General features: G+C 40.2%; 1 protein-coding gene across 1 annotated transcript in view; it reads left to right on the forward strand.

Annotated features, from left to right (window-relative positions):
- Positions 1 to 24,501, forward strand: part of Polr1B (RNA polymerase I subunit Rpl135) — a 494,679-nt gene that overhangs the window by 323,383 nt on the left and 146,795 nt on the right. Inside the window, exon 15 of the mRNA XM_068386504.1 lies at positions 23,636 to 23,761. Within this exon, the coding sequence (XP_068242605.1) occupies positions 23,636 to 23,761 (126 nt within the window). The remainder of the gene's footprint in view (positions 1 to 23,635; positions 23,762 to 24,501) is intronic.

Here is a 24,501-nt window from a genome sequence, read left to right on the forward strand (position 1 = left end):
CATCTCCATTTATTCTTTGCATTTGAACCAAGCAACCACCCATACTAATCCCACTAGCATCCGTATATAACTCTAGGATACTCGCATGCTCACTATAGTCGGGAAAGGCCAAAGTGACGTCTCTCACAGCCTCTTCTTTCAACTTTTCAAATGCTTCAATCATACGCTCATCCCATTTCAGTCTCGTACTATTTCTCTTACCTGTCCACTCATTCAAAGGCTTCCCTATTCCCGAACAATCTCTGACAAACTTCCGACCAAATTCAATCAACCCAAGAAAACCTCTCAACTCACGCACCGTATGAGGACGTGGAAATTCTCTCACCTTACTCACAAACTTATCACACTTCCTTATACCCGATTCACTCACGACATGCCCAAGAAATTCAGCCTCCCCGGCCAACCATGTACACTTTTCAAGCTTAACTTTCACACCAACTTCTATCAAACGTTCTAATGCTGCTTCAAGCAACTGCATGTGTTCCTCAACAGTCTCACTAGCAATCAAAATATCATCTATAAAAACAGTCACCTTCTGTCGATTAAACCCTGCCAAAACTACATTCATCGCCCTCTGGAAGGCAGCAGGCGCATTAGCAAGGCCAAAACTTAATCTTTTAAACTGATAATGACAATTACTACTTGAAAATGCTGTAATGGGCCTGCTTCCCTCTGCCAGAGGCATCTGGTAATAGCCCCTAACTAAATCTAACTTTGTAAAAACTTTCATACCATGCATCTTATACACACAGTCAGACACTACATTCATCGGGAAACGTTCTTTAACAGTTACTTCATTCACCTTCCTATAATCAATACACATACATAAACTTCTATCCGGCTTTCTTACAGGTACAATAAGGCTATTCCAGGCACTCTCACTCCTTTCTATTACACCCATTTGCTCTAACTCCTGGCACTGCTCTTCTATTTCTCTGGCAATAGGTGGAGAAAAATGTCGGGGACGCTGATATATGGGGGTATCATTACTAAGAACTATCTTAAATTCAGGCAGCTTTGACCCCCCAAAATCCTCGTCGCCACGACTCAAAAATCTCCGTCTATCCCATAACATCCTATACAATTGTTCCCTTTCTCCCTCACTTATATTCTCATCTACATTAATTCTTTCTTTCAAACTTTCACAGTCCCAATCGTCATCCTGCTTTATCTTACCCGTCATAACATGTCTCAATTTAACATACCTTTCATCCTCTACATTGACCAACGTATACATACATCCCATGCAATCACCCTCACGTATACCCCGTATTCTCTTCCTCCTTACAGTTGACAACAAGCTTACATATTCGGCTCCTGCAAATTCAAAATACCATCATACACATGCACACTTGTTTTCATTAAATTACTTGCTTCCGTACCTTCCACTACGTATTCACAATTGTCACTATTGGCAATTCCCAGACTATTCGGCCATGCAACTTTTACACTGACAACCTCACTCGCATCTCTTAACAATTTAACACCTTCTTTCGCTATTAACGGCACACCTTTTCATGCCTTCGTACATACATTACCATCTTCATTCAAATAAAATTCCCCACAAAATTTACCCTTAACTTTCATCTCTATCATATTTACACTAGGATGTACAATCATACCACATTTTTTCAAGAAGTTATAACCTAATAACACATCATATTTGTCATTTACTCCCTCAACCACATAAAAATCATTATCTTCCATCATCAGCCCCCCATTCATAACATTTTCACGTAACTTTCCTTGCACAGACATACTTAAATTACCGATACCTTTCACTTCACCTTTACAGCCCTTAAATTCACAAACATCCCTTACCTTATCGTACGCATTCCTAAACATTAAATTGACTCCACAACCAGTATCAATCAGACCAACTAGCACTATTCCATTAAAATTTCCTTTTCACTCATGCAGTCATAAGCTCTTTCACCCATCACGTCTTCATGTAGTAAACCTTCACGAACATGCTTCACATTCACTCCGCACACACTCGAGGACTCACCCAGCTGAACCCTCTTACACTCTAGTTTCCCGAACATCGTGGCTGATTTACTCCCTTCTTCCTACATACCCTAGCTACATGCCCATCTTCACCACATTCAATACACTTACCCCGCGGCTCCTTGCACATTCTAGCATAATGACCATCCTTACCACAATTGCTGCAAATCACATTTGCACGATTACTCCGACATCCACTCGCTATGTGCCCAGTCATACCACACCGATAACATTTAACCCCTTTCTCTTTCTTACACTCACTAATACGATGCCCTGTCTCTCCACACCCGAAACATGCTCCTAACGCCCATCTACACTCATTCTTTTTATGTCCTACTTTCCCACACCAATAACACTTCTCTTCACGGACACAACTACCTGACCTACCTCGCTGCACACTAGCACTCCTATCCCTCCAAACCTGATTCCCTTGCCTAAACCTTTCATTTGTCCTTACAGGTATTCCCACATTACTCGCCCTAACACTCCTATCTACTACACTATCTGCTACCCTCATCGGTCCTCTCATAACAGCATCTCTAAAACTAACAAATTCTGGCACACTTGCCTCCATTCCACTTTTTACACTCACAGATTTACTTTCTTTCATACATCTATCTAACTCGTAATCCTCAAGTATCTCTAAGATATCATCCCATGTCAATCTTTCTTTCGTCCACCTCATCTTCTCCTTACGTTTCAAATTAATAAATTCACTCACATTCTCAGGTATGGTCGCCAAAAACTTCCTCATTAACTCCTTATTCTCATTTATGCCTTCATCCCCATACTTCTTCCTAGCTAACGTTTCCAACCTACATACATACATTGATATAGATTCTCCTGCATTCATCCCTGCCTCATCAAAATCATTCTTACGCTTATACCTAACACTCCCTTTTATACGTTTTACCTGCTCAATTATTCTCTTTTTCACACTTTCATAATCAACGTCACCTACACTCATTATCACTCCATACATCGTCAACAAATACCCAGTCAAATATTCTCCTAACTCCCTAGCCCAAACTCTTTTACTATCACCATACTTATCCTGACAATACCTCTCATACTTCTTGAAAAATTCATATGCATCCCTACTACTATGCTCATTGAACCTTTCACATCAAGGTACCTCTCTCATAAACACAGTCTTACACACATCATGTTCATTCTCACTGCTATCATCATTGCTACCTAACTTCTTGTTTCCTACTTCCTCGCTGGAATATAAGGAATCTAATTCCACACTCATACCCCTATCCTTGATTATACTCTTCCTAGCCCTTTTCTTACTCACCACTTTCACCCACTCACGATCATCCTTGCTATCATCCTGATACTTTTTCTTCTCTTTCTTCCTATCACATTTCTGTTCATCCTTACTATGCCTAATTCCCTTATCTTCAATCTCACTATCACTATTACTATTACTATCACTATCACTTCCTTTCCCATTATCACCTACCTTAACCTTCTCTTCCACTATCAACCCATTACCCGTAGCAGAGGCCACCCCTCCGACTGCGCCTTCACCCATGAAAGTTTTCATCATTCCCATTACCTACCCCATCATAGCTTCCATTCGTTCCTCATTCTCACGCATCCTTATCTCAACACCCTCTTCCACTCTCTCTACAGTTCCCTTTAGTGCTTTCAGTTCCTTTCGCATCTCCTCATTCTCACAACTCAACCTCGCATTCTCACACAACAATTTCTTTCTCTACAGACAACTTCTCCTCACGCTCCTTAATCAACCACAATTCCTCCCTCAGTAACTTGTTCTGCTCTTCCATTTTCATCAACCTTAATCTAATTTCTTATCCTAATGCAGTCCTTTGTCCAAGAGTCTACTCTAGCTTCAATCCCACCTCGGCAGTCCCTGTTCGGGCGCCAAAATAATGTGGCGGGATGTTGCAAAAAGGGATTTTGACGAAGGAAAAATCTATTTCTGGGGAGAGACCTGTGGTGCCCGGTGAAAAGAGTCCTTCTTATATATCTTTTCTGATAAAACCTTCCAATTATACCAGAGAAAGATAAAAGCATGGAATGCTGAGGTTACAACCCTCGCGCGAGCACCTTTTGGGTGTCGTGTATAAAGCAAAGGCGCGTGAAATCCACTATTCACAGGTTGTCTTCCATTTAGTTAATTCCTTCGTCAAAGGGATGGGCCGATACAAAGGCCCTAGCCAACCACCAGCGCCACACCACCCAACCCCCACACCCTTGAATCACACTAAACAGACAATTGTCTCCTCAACACAAACTTTCCCCTTACGTTATCATAAACTGGACTCTTAGACAAAATTGACATAAAAACATATCATAACCTTAAAACTATATTTATTAATACTAAAACAATCACTTAATACTAAAAAAATCACCAGCCATATTCCATAACCAAAATAAAATCACACTTAGCACTACAATCTTAACTTACTATATATAGAAAACACATTCAAATAACCACTATATATAGAAAACACATTCAAATAACCGCATGAAAAACAAAACTTAAAGCTAAAAATTCCCTTCAACTACAAATATAAACGTAATTAATATATGTATTTCTGAGTGGACACCTTCGTCCACACAAGGGCCAACAGTCTTTAATTGCCCCAAACTACAACTTTGTAGCAACCGCAACACTGACAAATATCAACACAACTGCATTAATTGATTTGGGTCGTGATCGTTGCCATCATAATCATCATCATCATACATAATCTTGTTAAACAGGCCAGGTCATCAACAGTTGGGCAATTCAAAAGAGCAGTCTAAACAAAATCACTCACATGCCAGGTCATCAACAATAATCCACTTTCAAAAAATTGAGTCACTCCAAAGGAGGAATCACGGCCTGCCAAAATAAAAAAAGAAAAACACTTATGAACACTCCTAGCTAACTAAACTATCGCACTATATAATCAAAGATAAATAATAAATTGTTCCTATCATTCACAATCACGACAAGCAAAGATGAACAAAACTGTACTTACTTTTTGAATAAATAAACACTTCCACGCTGGTCGAAAAATGATATAAAATATAATCCAGCATTCTCAACAGCCTGTAGCTGCAGTCAAAATCAAAATAAGCATTCACCCAAGACATTCACCACTGTCGTAACCTAACTAAAACATAAACAAACAATCTCATTTATACCAACAGTCTTTCTCACAACAAACAATCGATACACACACTCTCTCTCTCTCTCTCTCTCTCTCTCTCTCTCTCTCTCTCTCTCTCTCTCTCTCTCTCTCTCGAGAGAGAGAGAGAGAGAGAGAGAGAGAGAGAGAGAGAGAGAGATATTTGGCAAACTAAAAATAAATGAAAATAAAACAAAAATTAATCCTCCACACAGGGAAGACTGTGGAGATCAATTCATACAACACCACAGCTCTCGCGTACATCAGGAAACAAGGGGGAACTCACTCCCTCTCTCTGTTCAGAACAGCGAGAGAGCTTCTCCTTTGAGCGAGCAAGAACAGGACTCAGCTGTTGACGATGTTTGTTCAAGGGCAGAGAAACATCAGGGCAGACATGCTCAGCAGGAAGGGACAAGTTCTTCCCACAGAGTGGACTCTCAACCCGCATGTCAGTCAGAGCCTCTGGAAGTTGTGTGGCGGACCTGTAATAGACCTTTTCGCCTCCAACTTGAACAAGAGGATCCCAACAACTGCTCCCTAGTCCCGGACGAGGAAGCGGTAGCAGTGGACGCCTTCTTGATGGATTGGACGGGGATGGACATGTATGCGTTTCCCCCTTTCAAAATCATCAATCTGGTCGTCAGGAAATTCGCTCTCCTCGATTCGGGACGAATGATCCTAGTGGCTCCATTCTGGCCTGCAAGGAAATGGTTCACCGAAGTGGTGGGCATGCTGATGGACTTCCCAAGAAGACTTTCGGCAAGTCCAGATCTTCTCAGAAAGCCCCACTTCGAGAGATATCATCAAAACCCCCTCGCTCTCAATCTGACTGCCTTCAGACTGTCGAGAAGCTCGTTAGATCTCGAGGCTTTTCGGCACAAGCGGCGAAAGCTATTGCCAGAGCAAGGAGGATCTCGTCACAAAGAGTCTACCAGTCTAAGTGGGAGACCTTTAGAGCTTGGTGCAGGCGGCACAAGGTTTCCTCGACCACTACCTCTCTGAGCCAGATTGCAGACTTTTTTTTGTACCTCAGGCAGGATGCTAAGCTGGCTGTGTCTACCATCAAAAGATACAGAAGTATGCTCTCAACCGTCTTTAGGCATAGAGGCCTAGAGTTGTCTCAAGATAAGGATTTGCAGGACCTCATTAGGTCCTTTGAGATGACGAAACAGGTACAATTAAGACCCCCATCTTGGGACCTGGATATGGTGTTTAAGTTTCTGTGCTCCAAGAAATTTGAACCTATCTCGCAAGCCTCTCTTCGAGATGTAACAAAGAAAACCCTCTTCCTTATGACTCTAGCGACTGCCAAAAGGGTCAGCGAGGTCCAGGCAATTGCGAAGCGTGTCGGCTTCAATTAAAATGGAGCGGTTTGTGCCTTAAGGTTCGACTTTCTTCGAAACCCTGGCCTAAGACCTTTGAGGTCCCTAACCTCACGAACTTAGTTGGTCAGGAGCAGGAAAGACTCCTCTGCCCAGTTAGGGCTCTCAAGGCTTATTTGGCCCACTCTAAGAACGTGAGGGGTGCATCCAACTCGTTATGGTGTTCTGTGAAGGATCCTCAAAAACCCCTGTCAAAGAACACTTTGTCCTTTTTCCTGAGGGAAACTATTAGGGAAGCCCACCTCTTATGTGAGGAAGAACACTTTGCCCTGTTGAAAGTACGGGCTCACGAAGTAAGAGTCACAGCTACCTCACTGGCATATCAGAAAAATATGTCAGTTAGGCAAATCATGGAAGCAATGTTCTGGAGGAGCAACTCTGTCTTCGCTTCTCATTACCTCAGAGAGGTGAGAGTAGACTATGACAAGTGTTATACCTTGGGCCCATACGTAGCTGTGGCTTCTGTATTAGGCAAAGGAGTTACTACCCCCACTCAACCTTAGTTTGTATACATGTATGAAGGTTTGTGTTTTTTATGGTTGTCTGAGGACCTCGTCTTGTGGTATGGTTCCCTCAGTCCAGATAGATAGCTTATATCTATTTCTGCAAGGTTAGGTCGGTTAGTTTTAGTAAGGTTGCAGGTTTTTATTATATGGGGCGAAGGTAGTTTCTGAAGTCTAGTCAAGATGTTGGTCTTACCCCTTTGACAGACTCGATTGAGTTGTTTGCAGCATAGGAGGTCTACTCCTGGCGGAACACTCCTAAGGGAAAGCAACTCTAGAGGCAGTAACCTTTGAAGTCAGCTACCTTAGCAGGTAAGGAATCAAGGTGTTTTTTCTCCTACAACTCTTTTGTTGTTTCCCCAATGATGTTTACTGTCTGTTTCCCTCCTCCAAATGTGTGAATCAGCTATATATATATATATATATATATATATATATATATATATATATATATATATATATATATATATATATATATATATATATATATATATATATATAACTGCCAGGTAAGTACTATTCATAAAAATGGAGTTTTTATGATAAAACAAAGTTTTATGAATACTTACCTGGCAGTTATATATATATTTTAAAGCCCACCCACCTCCCCTCAGGAGACAGGTTGGGCAAAGGTAATCTGAAGAACAGAAAACAGGAATGATTTCAGGTCCCACCCTGTAAGGGTTGTTAACCACCTAACCACACAACCACCACAAGGAGGTTGCCGCAATTTTCGAATAAATTCTGCCGGAAGTCAGAGACTTAGCAGCTATATATATATAACTTCCAGGTAAGTATTCATAAAACTTTGTTTTATCATAAAAACTCCATTTTTAATTTTAGAAAAAAAAGATAAAAGACTGACTAGTTTTATTCGACTACTTGTGGGGCGAATAAGACGCAAATACATTTTGCATATTTATTTGTATAGACAATAATAGATACAACAACGAATGTATTAAAATAGAATCCGTTTTTTACATAAACAACATTCTCAAAGTGCATATATATTTATCACTTGTAAGGGAAGAAATATATATTAGTATGTCACTCAAAAAAATGCATAATTATTAGGATAATTTCACTTAGATGCTGGATATGTTTAAACACTGCGTACGAATGTACACACGGCACTGGTGTTATTGGTTAGATGCTACATCTATAACGAAGTCCAAGGGTCAACATAGTGATCCTCAATAAAAGGTATTACACTCAAAGGTGTTATACCTTTTCACCCTTAAGTCCCAAATAGTTCACTGTTCGTCGCAGCACTAGACGACAGGTTTTATAACACTACCTGCCGCCACCACAAAGTGTTTTATTTCATGCACTTGCTTCGCATAATGTTTATAAAAGACTCTAGAGGATTTCCAACTTGTGTATGAGCGGAGTCTATCAAAGTCCATATGCTAAAAGAAGTTCAGCGAGGAAGCAATTTTTCTCGGATCATGACCTGCGAGTGTACTGTCAGGTGTTGGAATTTATTTTAATTCCAACCTTACTTATATTCAATGAACAAAACAATTATTCAAAAACCAAAACAACTTACATCAAATAGTAGATCCACTAATAAAACTTTGAGACATTGCCCTACATTACCCTTTTCCCTGGACATGTCCTAAGATACAGAATAATATAGATCACTTATCACAAAGCTAGACGTTGACGTGTTCCAAAATTGTCGTTGTCTTGGAGTTGGAACGTTTAGTTTTGTTCAGCGTTAATATCCTATGAAGATGCCGGCCTTTCCACTGAGTACTTTTTATTGGAACTGTTCGCCGTGGCTGTGGTAACCTCGGAGGTAATTTACTTCTTATCTTTTACAGGTATATATTACGCACGCGCGAACTTATGGCCTATTAGGCAATTACTAATTTAAGTCATTTAATTCATAAGTTTAATATTATTATTAATTTTACTTATCATTAACGCTAATAATTACTATACTAAGTAGCATTAAGTTATTTACTTTTAATTTCAAGCTAACGACCGAACGTCTATTCCCCATAGTCAGACACAAATATCAATCCTCTCCGATTGAATTCATTATTTTAATGTTAACTGTATTCCTTATAAGGAAACAGTTTTGCTTTCCATTTCTTTTGCAACTCTTACCTCTATAATTTATTTTTGGTTTCTAACACAGGATCCGCTCTGCGAATAAAGTAAGTGAGCTTTGCCCTCAGTTGTTTTAAGGATAAGTTTGATCCTGAGGTTTCGCTTATGAAGAGCTGTCCTCCCTTGAAGTGTGAAGTTCTTCGAAGATAGGCCTTTAGACATTCTACTGGACATAGAGAGACATCTTCCTTCAAAGGGCAGATTCTCGAAGGACCCCACCTTTTGGTGGGTAGCTCGGTTTTGGCAAGAAAGGTAGGATTGGGAAAATGATTCAGTTCTCCCTCTTCTGTAAACTGAATGTGAACCTCGTCTCTAGAAAGGGACACTATTTCACTAACTCTAGCCCCTGAGGCTATAGCGAACAAGAATATCACTTTCTGTGTTAGATCTTTTAGGGAACAATCTTCATTGTTCAAGTTTGAAGCATAGTGCAAGACTTTGTCCAAAGACCATGATATGGGCTTCGAAGGGGCTGCTGGTTCAAGTCTAGCGCATGCTTTCGGAATCTTGTTGAAGATTTCGTCCGACAGGTCCACCTGGAAGGCGTATAGAAGATGTCTAGTCAAAGCTGACTTACATGTAGTTATCGTAGTGGAAGCCAAGTCTGGCTCGTGAAGGTGGATGAAGAAGGACAGGCAGAAGTCTATCGAGATTTCTGTCGGCTTGTTTGCTTTGGGAGACCCACTTCATCCAAGACGATTCATATTGTCTTCTGGTTGACTTTGACTTGTATTTTTCTATAAAGTCGATGTTGTGTTTTTAGATCCCAAACCTTTTCTTGACTGCTAAGGTGAGAAAATTATCAGATGTAGGTTTTGGGTTCTCAATGATGAAGCGTAGACAGTCGACTTCTGAACCAGTTGCGATAGAACTGGGTTTGGTAGAGGAAACAGCCTCAGCCTCAGTTCTATCACTAGAGGGAACCAATTACTCTTGGGCCATTTGGGGGCCACCACTGCTGCTGTCCCCTTGAAGGATCTCAGCTTGTTGAGGACCTTCAGCAGGAGATTTGTTGGCGGGAACAGATAGATATGATTCCATCTGTTCCAATCGAGGGACATGGCATCCAACGCTTCTGCCCGAGGGTCCTTGTATGGGGCTACGTATTGAGGTAGTTTTTTGTTGTCGCTTGTTGCGAAGAGATCAATCTGCAGTTTTGGGACTTTTCCCAAGATGAAGGAGAATGAGTCTGCGTCTAGGGACCATTCTGATTCTATCGGCTTTCGCCTGGATAGAGCGTTCGCTGTCACATTGCGAAACCCTTGTAGGTGAACTGCTGATAAGTGCCATCTTTTCTTTCTTGCTAAGCGAAAGATGGCCAACATCATGTAGTTGATGTAGGGCGATCTTGAGCCTTTTCGGTTCAGACATCTCACTATCACTTCGCTGTCCAAGACCAACTTGATATGGGCTGATCTGTGAGGGGATAGCTTCTTCAACGTCAGGAGGACTGCCATGGCCTCCAGAATGTTGTTGTGAAAGGTCTTGAACTGGAGTGACCAGGTCCCTTGAACTTTCCTTTGATGGGAATGACCTCCCCATCCTTCCGTTGAGGCATGCGTGTGGATGACTACTGACGGTTGAAGTGGTTGTAAGGGAATAGTCCTTGCTAGGCTCTTGACCTTCGACCACGGCCTCAGAAGTGATCGCAGTAAGGTCGGTGTCGGTCTCTGTTGATCTCTTCAAGCGTTTGATGCGTATGTTCTCCAGACTCCTGACGCATCCTTCAGCTGTGCTCTTAGCACTGGGTCTGATACTGCTACGAACTGGAGAGAGCCCAGTACTCTTTCCTGTTGGCGTCTTGAAATCTTGTTGGATTTCAGTAGTCTCTTGACAGAACCCGCGACCTCTCTCCTCTTCTTCAGTGGAATGGAGAGAGGGTGTGACTGCAAGTTCCAATGGATTCCCAACCATTGAAACTCGTGACTTGGAGAGAGGCGAGACTTCTTATAGTTGATCTTGAAGCCCAGATGTTCCAGGAACTGGATCACCATTGTGGCTGCCTGCAGACAAGCAGTCTTGGTTGCTGCCCACACCAGCCAGTCGTCCAGGTATAATGCTACCTGAATGCCTTCTAGGCGTAGCTGTTATACGACTGTGTCCGCAAGTTTCGTGAAAATCGTTGGGGCTATGTTTAGTCCAAAGGGCATGGCTCTGAAGACATACTTTGTCTTCTGTAGCTTGAATCCTAGGTAGGAGGAAAGGGGGCGACTGACTGGAAGGTGCCAGTAAGCAATTGCTAGGTCTATTGAGACTGTGTACGCCCCTTTTGGTAACAGGGTCCTTATGTGTTGTAAGGTTAACATCTGGAACTTGTTCTCGAGGAACTTGTTGAGTGGAGACAAGTCTAGAATGACTCTGAGTTTGTCCGAGTCCTTCTTGGGAACACAAAACAGCCTTCCCTGGAATTTGATGGACTTTGCTTTCCTTGTAACCTTTTTGTTCAAGAGTTCTAAGGTATATTCTTCCAATAAGTGGTTGGAGTGTTGGAAGAATTGAGGAAAGGAAGTTGGAGATCTGTTCTATTTCCATCCTAGTCCTTTCTTGATTAGGCTGTGGACCCAGGGATCGAAGGTTCAACGATCCCGAAAGTGGAGGAGTCTTTCTCCTACCTGGAGCATCTCATTGCTTGGATGATCCAGAGGGTTTGTTACCCTGACCAGGTCCTCCTCTACCTCATGAGGGGTTTCTTGAGGAACCTCGTCTAGACCCTCTACCTTTTGGGCGAATGGTAGTTGTGTGCCTCCTGAAGGCTGGGTTAAAGGCTGGTGACTGGGTTACCAGCTGTTGAGGCACCATCTTGAAAGTGGTTTGCGGCTGAGCAACCATTTTGGGCACCGTGGTCATGGTGACTGTGGGATGTTTCACAGGTCGATGAGACAGTCTTGGCTTCTTCATCTTCCTCCTGGGTTGGGGACCAGCATCAGGGGAAGATTTCCTTTTGGAAGACATGCCCCACTTTTGGAGAAGGTTCCTATTCTCCATGGCGGCTTTGGCAACCACCTCTTGAACTGCTTCCTTTGGGAAGAGGTCCTTGCCCCAGATACAGGAAGTGATCAACTTCCTGGGCTCGTGTTTGACTGTTGCATTGGTAAACACAAACTCTCTACAGGCCGTCCTGGCCTTCATAAAAGCGTACATGTCCTTGACCAGTGTAGCCATGTGCATCTTGGTTAAGACTGTGTAAATATCTGGGGTGGTTGCGATGCTTGCACACATCTCCATGCAGTTCTGGAGAGACATTGAGGCGGCTAGTCTCTCTTTTGTCTCCTGTTCTCTTCTCAGAAGAAAGTCTGACAGCTTTGGAAGGTTCTCATTGAACTGCTGTCCTGCGATGTCAGCGTCGAGCTTTGCGACCGAGAAGATTAGGTGGACCTCGTTCCATTCCTTCTTGCCTGTAGGCAGGGCTAGAGACAATGGTCTACACTCCTCTAGCGTAGGGCATGGTTTGCCCGCATCAACTGCCTTTAGCACGCAGTGGAGAGCTTTTGACATGAAGGGAAAAATCTCTCGAGGAAGGAGCAAGGAAGGTAGGGTGCTTCTTGCTCAACGCAGAAACCTTGGAGTTCGAGTATCCTGCCTTCTTCAGGCTACTCGTCAAGAGAGCCTGTGCCTTGTCATGGTCAAAAACCATGACCTCCTTAGGTTCCGTCTCTTCTTTAGATGCAGGCTCATTTTTCAGCCTGATGAAGCACTCCTGGTAAGCCGCAAGGTTTGGCCAGAATTGGAGATCGTCGAGGGGTATGGCCCCCATCTTCTCCGAGACGTAGGTTCCCATTCATCATGGGCATGAACTCTGCATACCTCCAGTGGTTGGTTTCGGAGCATGGAGGCAAGTCAGAGACTCTTGGCGGCTTGTAGGAGCCGCGAGAAGCAACTGCATGGTGTGCTTCCCTGACTTCCTTCTTCATCTCTAGTTGTTCCTTGCGGAAAAGATCCATCATCTGCTGGATCTGCCCCATGAATGCTTGGCCCGTGGTGAACAGCGGGTCTGATTAACCGGTTGGGGCCAAAGGCGAATAAGTTAACGGTACAGGCTGAAATGCCATCACAGACAGTAGATGGTCTTCCGCTTCTGTCGATCCGGATTCTTCTTCCTCCTCGGGTGGCTGGGCCACCTCTTCTTCAGGATCTTCTTGAAGGAGATCCTTTTCAGTGTCCGAGGACACATCTGACATCCTCTCCTGATGGATGTCCATGCCTTGTAGAGCCTTATTGATGTCGGCCTCTATCGCCAGTTGTCTGCATGGAGGCTCAGGCCGTGACTGAGGCACGACTGCATCAGATGTTGCCTTAGTGAACAGCAGGCTCTTAATGGTGTCACTTGGTAGGTAAGGTCCCGGAGAGTTCTTCTGGAACCCTCTTACCCACTTCCGAAGCGTTTTCCTCGCAGCATCCCTCGACTCCGTCGTCTTGGGATCGCCGAAACCCTCGGTCATCAAGGCCAAGCAGACGTTTCAACCCTTGGGGTCCCAGTATCTCAGGGTTTCAGTTGCGATGGAGCAGGGGGCATGAGACCTGCACATGCTGTGGCCACAAAAGTTCTTACTCTTGTGGTTGCAGTATATGACTGCACACTTCACCTTGGACTCCTCCTGTAAGGAAAGTAAAAGTGAAATGAGTATGGGGTAATTTATCACACTGATAAATCATTCTCATGCATTAATAATAGATCTTACTATTATAAATATAGCTTAGGATAGTAAGCTGGAAAAGAAATAGGAAAGACACATATCTGTGTTTCCTGTCCGGGCAATTGCTGTGACCTCCCACAATATTAATATTTTTAAGTTTCCTTATTAGGGAAATATAGGGTGGAATAGCTCTATAACATAGAATGGAGTCAGTGTATGCTAGCACTAACTCCCCCACAAGTGAAATAATACTGTAAAGTAAAGATATTTATGTTCGGATGATCTAGGATACCTCAGGATATTGAAGGAATACTTCACTTCAACATTATTAGGGGTCTCAACAATGGACTGTGAAAGGATACACAGAATATGTTGGAAATCATGCTAATGTATATTATATACTGTAGTTTTATAACTGCTGTATCTGCTATACTGCAGGAATACTGGCTACTTTATACTCTTATACTGTAGTTTTGCCGTCATATAGCCGGCTAGGCTAGTACTTGACAGCACTAGCTGACAGAGAGAGAGAAAGCATGGAGAGAAGGGCTACCGTATTATTACAGTTTAGTACAATAATTAGGGTTGTAGGGACTACTGTCTCTACTGCCTTCTTTCCAGAATGAGGATTCAAATGGAAGGGAAAGCATGCATTAATTCTAGCTTCTATCCAACCACAATATCTGTTGCCGGCAGCTCAGCCGGTTCCAGGGTTTGTGGATTGCAGTCCAAGAGAGGACTGAAGAATACTCAAAGTTGTAAAGGATCTCCCACCGGCAGCCATCATGGCCAGCACAACCTTTCCTGGAGCCTTGCTTCCGTTAGGGGGAAGGTCGAAGTTGCAATCAAGCCGCCTTTGCAGGAGCCCGGCCGGCAACGCAATCCGCCCGGCAAGCGAGGAGATTGTAGAATACCGGCCACAGATGTTGTGACGGCTAGGCCATCACTAAAGGACAGAAGGGGAAGGGAAAGGGTCTTATATTTTGCATAGAAAGAAGGCGGCACGTCTACCTCCTACTGTCGGCAGCAAAACAAGGATACATAATTTCCTTTGCCAGCACCGTCTTGGGCGGCAGAAGAATAACGATTCCTCAGCCTAAGACCTTGCCGGATATAAGACATGTCTTCTAGACCACAAGCGAGAAGGTGGCGGCAACTGTACTACTACTTCCAGTTGTGGACTAGGGAAGCCGTGCTTCCTATGCCTGCAACTGTGAAACCGGCAGGGGAATGACTAATCCCCCACCAGTAGAGTTGCCGACAACAAGACTGAATACTCTGAGTTACTGTCGTATATCAAAGCTGGGATACCCACCGGCAAAGAGGATAGACAGAAACACTATCCCAGTCAAGCCGGAGTATACTACTCTATGGCAAGACCAAAGATAGGGTTGCCGCTTAATGGCGGCACTCGGAGGAATGGAAGGGTTTATCTTTAAATCTCTAAAAGAGACGAGTATCGAATTATGTTTGTAATATCTAGATGTGCTATCTCCGACTGAATTAATAGAACGATAAAAGAGGATAAACGGGGATAACGTTACTAAAGTATACTAAAACGCATTGGGCTAGCCTAACTCGAGTCTGGATCACGGCTACGCTACGTCACCGAGACCCTATCGTATACAATCGAAACGTTTAACAGAAGAGGAAATATTACATGTGTAATCTTATGTTCACTCATATAATTTGCCTAAATAGCTATAATTCGTTAAAGCTAAATAATCCGGGGACGTTGTACTACTAACTAAATAAAGCATTTATGGCGTACGTGGCCGCCTCCAGTGATGGCTCTGGTCCACTAAACTCATCTAAATTATGCTAATTTAACTGTGAGAAGGGAGCCAAAATTTATACACGGGAAAGATCAAATACTCAACTTTCCAGAGGATGAAGATGCTGGAGATTGCATGGTAATAATCCTTGAAATAGTAACAAAACCGAATGCAATAGGGAGATACACCGTGCTTAATTCGCTACTACAAAAGAATGGTTACGCCGTAGTAGTACGGGAAGGGGATCCACCGGGTAACCTTGATGACAGCTCCCCTTCAATTTTGTCACTCTTTCCCCTCAGAGCGAAAACTCTATTCGGGGTGAAGATTGCCATGTGTTGTATCAAGAAATACGTCCCCTGATATTATGCGATATCCTTAAGAGTTATTTCAAGGATACTTGCGCCAGGAGTTAGAATTCTTGAGACCTGTGGTCAATTCTCTGGGAGTATCATTGTAGCCAAATATCCCTTAGAAAGCTGCCTAAAGGAACTTTCCATCAGGACGACATGGCTGAGCCCAAAAAAGTCTTATGTCTAGTCTTCCAGTTGTGCCAAAAATATAATCCCTAATAAAGAGCTCAAGGTTTGTATCGTTAGAAAAAAATACAAATTACTTTTAAATTTGTCATATTTTGCTTATTTAATACAATTTTAACCACACATTTTGCGATATTCATCTTTTCCCACTATTCATGACATATTATATAACTAATAGCTGTTTATGCGATTTTTTATTCCTTTGTCACTCTGCTAATTATCGGGAACGAGCCTTCCTGCCTCAAAAATGAAAAAGAACACTCTCTCTACTCTTCCCCATATGAGAAAGAATTCAATTTTCATTGGGCTAGGATTGAACAACAGAAATATTAACCATCAATAATTTTTCCCGAAAGATACTTAATCCGCTTATGGTGCCCTGGCATATAAAGTAGAGGGTTAGGCTTGTAGATACTTGGTCCATTATGGAACCTTTTATTAGAGGAATCTGAATCAGGTGAATTTGTTAAACTTGAAAACTGAAAAGTAAGAAACTGATTTCAGCTCTTCAATATTTCCCATAACATCAGTTTTTGAGTTTTTTAGACACTAGGAGTTGATCCGCACAAAAGGTCTGGTCACACTCTGCTTTTGCTACAGTAAGGGACCAGTCCAACAGTGTTACATGAATGGATCCCCCCAAAAGATATTCTTATTAGACAGGGAGTGTACAGTGAGTGCCAGTGTGAACACAGTGGTCGAAGTCCTGCAAATCCTGTTCCACTCTAGTTAAGATTCAGCCTTCATGTAAGCAAGTAGTGGTACCTTTTGCCTTATGAAAACATGAATAATCATTCAAAAACACCAAATGGGATCTTGTAGAAGATAATATCCCTCATGGAGGGACTGTTTCTCTGAATAATTTTTTTTTTTTTTCAGGTCACCCTCAATTTTGGATAGTATTTTCTCATATGTTCTAATAGTCATTCTGAAATGTCCGTAGAATTTACGCTCATCATCAGTAAGATGAATATAGAGAATCATATTTGGCTTTAATCTTCCTATTTTGCAATATAGGATGAACCCTTTTTTTTTTTTTTTTTTTTCCCCATCATCAAGGGCTATGGCGATTATTTCCAAATTGGCTTGAGAAAAATTACATATTTTCCAATTAACAAAGCATTGAATAAACAAAATTCAAACACAAAATACTAGAGCTAAAGAGGTCAGTCTGCATCTGACCGCGATCAAGTTCGAGCGAGCACCAACTGGGGGGAATCAGATAGAGAAATATTTTGTTTTTATTTTTGAGGCTGGAAAGCTTTTATTTTGAGATAATCAGCATTGTGACTTGCAGGTAAGTATTGAAATCATAGATTTTATCTTGAAAATCCTGTTTTTATCCTTATTGATTGAATTGGCTAGTACAGTAGGGTCCCGAATTATGCAAGAATTTGGTTGATAAATGGACTTGCATAAATGGAAAATCGCATATTTCGAAACACATGACATGGCCATGGCAAACAGGAACTTGCCTATTCAAATGCGTTTACTACCCATTTTCATTTCTTTCTATGTACTATACTGTGTTTTTTTCCAATATTGAATTGTTCTTATTAATCAATGAACCGAAGTTTTAATAAATTGAAAAAGGTTAAAATTACGAGGAAGGGTGTAAATACCGTATATTTTCCCCTATAACATGACATAGAATTACAGTAGCAGTAATTTTAAAAAGTTTAATTCATAAATGTTGTATAAGACAACTGGTGAATAGCAAAACAATCACTGTATAGACTTGCTTTTGTTGTATCATTGAAAATCCAGCATTAACAAAATAAAAGCAATTTCATATCATGTGTTTCCTAACCACACCATCAAAATTGGAATCCGTTGTTTTGTTTACGTTCATTTCTGATCATGGCGAAGAAACGAATGCCTTTGCACATCTGTGTTTAGGTTAATTTTTGCAGCAACAGCTATCTTACCAAGTATTTATTATATGATGATTTTGTTATTACAAATGTTGTTTTACTTCATTTTTCTTAGAACTTTGAAATAAATGAAATGAATGCGATTTATATAATGCTTTTTTTTAAACACACCGCCTAAAATGAAAACCTTCCGTTTGTTTACTATACGCTCCATCGTCAATCATGCTGAACAAACGAACACATTAAAACAAATGATCAAGTTGATTACAAATGATATTAAGAGCTCTTAGTAAATATGTTTTTATAAATATTTCAGTTACTGTATCCATATAAATTCCTACAGACGTAGCAAAACAGGAAAACACTCTTTGTTTGCGTTTAATCAACAACAGCAAACTGCCGCTAATGGCAGTTTGATAATTTACGATAGTTCTAAACTGTTATGAAAGATAATTGTCCATTCCATATCAAAAATACTTTTCCTAACTTCAATTATAAGTCAACTTGTACACACCTCAATTATGGAACCATCTGCAAAATAAAAAAAAAAAAAAAAAAAGTACTAGGCCGGTTTTTAAAGTTATCGAACAATTGGGTTACTGCTATAATGTTCGACGTGACAGAGATGGTGCAAGATTGGAGAAAGTAAAGAGAATTTGAATCATGATTGACTTTTAATATAACAAACTTTGTAAAGCTAAAAAGATTTAATTTGTTAGAGATAGAGAGAGGTCAGAAATGAGAGAGAGAGAGAGAGAGAGAGAGAGAGAGAGAGAGAGAGAGAAAGAGAGCCTTACCTTATTGCCTTATTCTATGTTTGGGTTCCTCCAGGTCCCTCAATTTGAGGCACCTCGTATATCCACCAGAGAGTTGCTTATGCATCTTCCAGTCTTGGATGGTCTGGGATGCATCTTACGTGTTTATCAAGCTTATTCTTAAACACATCTACGCTCACTCCTGATATGTTTCTTAGATGAGCTGGCAGTGCATTAAATAGTCGCTGCATTGTCGATGCTGGTGCGTAGTGGATTAATGTCCTGTGTGCCTTCCTTAGTTTTCCTGGTATAGTTTTGGGCACTATTAATCTACCTCGGCTTGCTCTTTCTGATATTTTTAGCTCCATGATGTTTTAAACTGGATTAAAACTAGTAGACGAGAATGACTATGAATGGGAGGTAAATCAGTTGTTGTTTGCGGATGATACTGTACTGGTTGCAGACACAGAAGAGAAGCTTGGCCGATTAGTGACATAATTTGGAAGAGCGTGTGAGAGAAGGAAATTGAGAGTTAATGTGGGTAAGAGTAAGGTTATGAGAAGTACGAGAAGGGAAGGTGGTGCAAGGTTGAATGTCATGTTGAATGGAGAGTTACTTGAGGAGGTGGATCAGTTTAAGTACTTGGGGTCTGTTGTTGCAGCAAATGGTGGAGTGGAAGCAGATGTATGTCAGAGAGTGAATGAAAGTTGCAAAGTGTTGGGGGCAGTTAAGGGAGTAGTAAAAAATAGAGGGTTGGGCATGAATGTAAAGAGAGTTCTATATGAGAAAGTGATTGTACCAACTGTGATGTATGGATCGGAGTTGTGGGGAATGAAAGTGACGGAGACAGAAATTGAATGTGTTTGAGATGAAGTGTCTAAGGAGTATGGCTGGTTTATCTCGAGTAGATAGGGTTAGGAACGAAGTGGTGAGAGTGAGAACGGGTGTAAGAAATGAGTTAGCAGCTAGAGTGGATATGAATGTGTTGAGGTGGTTTGGCCATGTTGAGAGAATGGAAAATGGCTGTCTGCTAAAGAAGGTGATGAATGCAAGAGTTGATGGGAGAAGTACAAGAGGAAGGCCAAGGTTTGGGTGGATGGATGGAGTGAAGGAAGCTCTGGGTGATAGGAGGATAGATGTGAGAGAGGCAAGAGAGCGTGCTAGAAATAGGAATGAATGGCGAGCGATTGTGACGCAGTTCCGGTAGGCCCTGCTGCTTCCTCCGATGCCTTAGATGACCGCGGAGGTAGCAGCAGTAGGGGATTCAGCAATATGAAGCTTCATCTGTGGTGGATAACGGGGGAGGGTGGGCTGTGGCACCCTAGCAGTACCAGCTGAACTCGGTTGAGTCCCTTGTTAGGCTGGGAGGAACGTAGAGAGTAGAGGTCCCCTTTTTGTTTTTGTTTCATTTGTTGATGTCGGCTACCCCCCAAAATTAGGGGAAGCGCCTTGGTATATGTATGTATGTATGTTTGATGTTTTCAGTAATTCCTTCGATTTTATATTCTTACCATAGAAATTATATTTTCCATGTCCTACTCATTGTTTTGTGCTTTGTTTTTCTCTGCATTCACTTGCTTTGGAATGGACTATTAATTCTATGGCATTGTGGTCTGAAATTCCTGTGTTATACACTATTATTTCTTTAATATAATTCACCTCATTCACAAATACTAAATCTAGGACATTGTCCTTTCTTGTTGGAATGTGGTTTATTTATTGCATATTATGTTCTAATAGCATATCTTGAACCTTTTCAAACTGTCTCTTATCTTCTGCGCTACTATTACTTTCTTTTTTATATGTATATATACAACCACTTTCTTCTATCCGTTCTTTCCAAACCACGAAAGGAAAGTTAAAATCTCCGGATAGGAGTATATTCCAGTCTTTATGGTTTCTACATATATCATCTATTTTTTCTATTATTATGTCAAACTCCTTAGTATTTGAAGGTCTGTAGACTACAATATTCACTAATTTTTCATATTCAAATTCTACCGCAATCAATTCACATTTTGTGTTGCTGTATTTTTCACAGACTTTTCCTTGATTTATGTCTCTTCCATATATTGCGGTTCCCCCTTCATTCCTATTTGTTCTGTCTGATCTATGTGTTTGGAAACCCTTTATCTGGTCATCACTGCCAGTCTCTTGGGAATACCATGTTTCACTTATATTTAACATATCTATTTTTTAAATTTGGGTTAGTTCTTCTAAGAACTCTATTTTCTTTTTAGAGTTACTCGTGACTAAACCCTGTGCATTCATCACTATTATGGTTTGTGTTTCATCCCCATTATTTAATATTGGTAATAATATGGATTCTCCCATGATTCCTTCCTGTTCTGATATGATGTTCTTTTCTTCATTTTCAGGAATTCTGCCATTAAAAAATCCAACTTTTCTATTATATTTGCTCTTTCGCCTTCATATTTATTTTTGTGTGTATACCTGCAATTATCCCCATATCTGCACCAACCCCTTTCATTATAGATGCATTCTTTGTAGTTGGGCTCTAATTGTGCATATTTGGGTTGAAAGGCATCATATCTTGTGGCCTTTTGGAGTGAGAGAGAGAGAGAGAGAGAGAGAGAGAGAGAGAGAGAGAGAGAGAGAGAGAGAGAGAGAGCGAGCGTGCGTGCGCGCAGCTGTTGTAATCGAATGGAGTGTTTTTGTTTCTGGTACAAACTGAAGCGAGGAATTGATCACCACAACTAACAATAGTCATGTTAATTTCATTCTTAAACTCAGGTTGCCTAATGTAAGCTTAAGATTTTATTTGTCACACAGTGAAAGAGAGAGAGAGAGAGAGAGAGAGAGAGAGAGAGAGAGAGAGAGAGAGAGAGAGAAATTGATTTGAGGTTTTCTGGCATCAAATATCTCTCTCTCTCTCTCTCTCGAGGTTTTTATAATTATACTGTGTACTATACAAAAATATTTGTAAAGAAAATTTGTACTGTTTAAAATATGACAAAATATTGCCGACTCGTTACCGAAATTTAGGCTATTCACTGCCAATAAGCAAACCTAGCCTACATATGAAAACCTTGAACACCCGCAGAGAAAAATAAAGCTTTTATAGATACTGTACTAAACAAATATAATACTGGATAGGTATCATTATTCCACCACCTTAAATAGGTATCGTGGGTCAACCTCGACCCGAGGTCCAAAAAAATTCATAAAGAATTAATTTACGAATCAATTCACAACCTTTTGATATAAAAAAAAAGCTTCAAAGAATATTCTAATCTTCAAAAAAAGTAAATAAAAGCTAAGTCCAAAATGAATATTTATTACAAATAAAAAAAAATAAGTATAAGAAAAAATGACTACAAAAAAATTCACCTAAAATCTAAATATGGAAATAAACTAAAAATATTCTATGGTAATCGAGCACCATTTGCTGAGATCCAGGGGTGGGAGGAACCAAAAGGGAACGTTTCCTGAAAGGAGATAAAAGTATGTATTTTGGCTAAAAAAATCTATCCTCTTTTCAACATTTTTTGGGGGTAGGTAAATGACATAGCTAGTGGCTGAAATTTTTACAGGATATTGTATTATTATTGTGTAACAAAAATGTGTAAAAGAATCTGCACTTGGATATTATTTAATGTTTAATAAAGGGTTGTTTTTTTTTTTTTTCTTTTTTTTTTTTTGCCGAGTTATATTATGAAATTTTTCAAGACATCTTTATATCCATTGCTGAGCATGGTATTTATGCATGAAAATATCCAAAATATAAAAAAAGAGGAATACATAGAGCTATGCCAGCTTACCTTTCAGATATGCTTACAAAATGGCTGCCAACCACACCACCTTGTAAGGTCAAATCTGCTATCTGAAATGGAGAAAGATACTGTATGTCAATATCAGCGAGTCATTTACTTATATAATTGTTCGAGGATTTGCAGAAAAATATTATGGTAGCTAGAATGAAGTTTATAGATTATTTTGCAATTAAAAATAATAAAATAATGATCATAATTAAGTTATCATAAAGGTATAAACTTACAAAAACAGGAAAAATTATAAGCTATTTTACAAAAATACGTGGTAGAAGACACTCACAAACACTTTACAACAATCTTTTTTTATACACGCTTAAATACTACTGCACATTCGATAATTATATAAAAACTTTGATATTACACAACTTACCTTAATTAGGTATTGATGGGTCGAGCTCGACCCGAGGGTATCAGAAATAGCACAAGGAAAATAGCTGGGATGAAATGCGTCCTCATCCGACTGCTGCTCACACTGAACAGATGTTTCGCAGGTCGATATCACTCGCAACCAATACGGACGAAAAATTATGGCAAAAATAACATGTTTTTTTTTTAACCTCGGATCGTATACGACCCACCACACCTATCCAGGGAATTATACCATCATTAACACTACCATTAAAATTATCGAAAGGTTAGAGAAAGATAAAGTTTGCCTAGAACGAAACCACAATTCTGTTTACATTTTGTCAGCTGGACTTGCATAGTTAAAGTTGATTTCATTGTTGAGATGGAATTTTTCCTTAAATAGGCTAATTATTATGAAATTATATTGATAAAATTTAAGGTAAATATCGTTTTGTAACATTTATTATCAAGCACCGCATTTAGGGCTACCAATATTCTTAAAAAAACTATAGATTTGATACATTTTGTAGTGCTTGACTGGTAGACTTTGACCAGCTTCGCAGATGCAGAAAATTTATTTTTGAAAAGTAGCGACTGCGTAAATGGGGAATCGCATAATTCGAATACACATAATTCAGGGCCGTACTGTACATTAAATCCATCCTTTTAGAAAATTACCAATTTTGACTTAGTTGAAAGCTCCGAAGAAAAATTTCATGTTAGCATTTTTAAATCTTAATCAGTCACTTTTTTTCAGGGTTATGATATGGAGGATGCCATGGTTATAAATAAATGTTCTATGGAGAGAGGTTTAGGTCATGGTCAGATTTACAAATCAGAATTCATTGATCTATCCCAAAGTACTACAATATCATCAACCACTGTAAGTACTGTACAGTAGTGCTAATTTATACATATCACAGGTCAGTCTGGTAAGAATGTTATTTTAGTATTGTCATCCACTACATATTAGAAATAAGTTTACTTTCACAAATCCCCGATATTTAATAGAAATATAATGCTTAATTTGAATGAAGAAATGGTGTTGTAATTAGCAAAATATAGTTTTAAGATTAGTGAGCTACCACATTTACTGTGAAACTTTGTTTTATGAATACTGTAGTTTTTTATTGGTAAAATTTTTAACATTTTGTTGTGAATCTTATCAAGGGAACATGATAAAATAGAGGAAAAATTCATACTCATAAAGTTATGAAATAGTATATCATATACAATAATTCCCCATTATACGAATGAGTTTAGTTCCTGAAGAAATGTTCATTAAGCAAAACTTTGCTCATAGAAGTGCATTTTCTCATTGACTTCCATTATAAACATTGAGTTGTTCCTACACTGTTTACAAACCCTACATTCTTTACCATAGGAAAAGAAATCAGGGCAAGTTGTCATATGGTTATAAAACTTTAACAAGGGGTAAACAACCTTCTGGTTGTTAACCAGTAGTAGCTGGGAATAGCGCCACCCCCCACATACTCATACCTTGCTCTCTTTGATCTCAGCCATGTCAAAGACAGACATCTCATTCCACGTTTCTAACTGGCCATGGTAACAAAGCTGTCTTAGGATCAGAGAACCATCAGAGAGAGTCTTTCCCTCTGTACC

The sequence above is a fragment of the Palaemon carinicauda genome, chromosome 1, assembly GCF_036898095.1.
Source record: "Palaemon carinicauda isolate YSFRI2023 chromosome 1, ASM3689809v2, whole genome shotgun sequence".
NCBI lineage: Eukaryota > Metazoa > Arthropoda > Malacostraca > Decapoda > Palaemonidae > Palaemon > Palaemon carinicauda.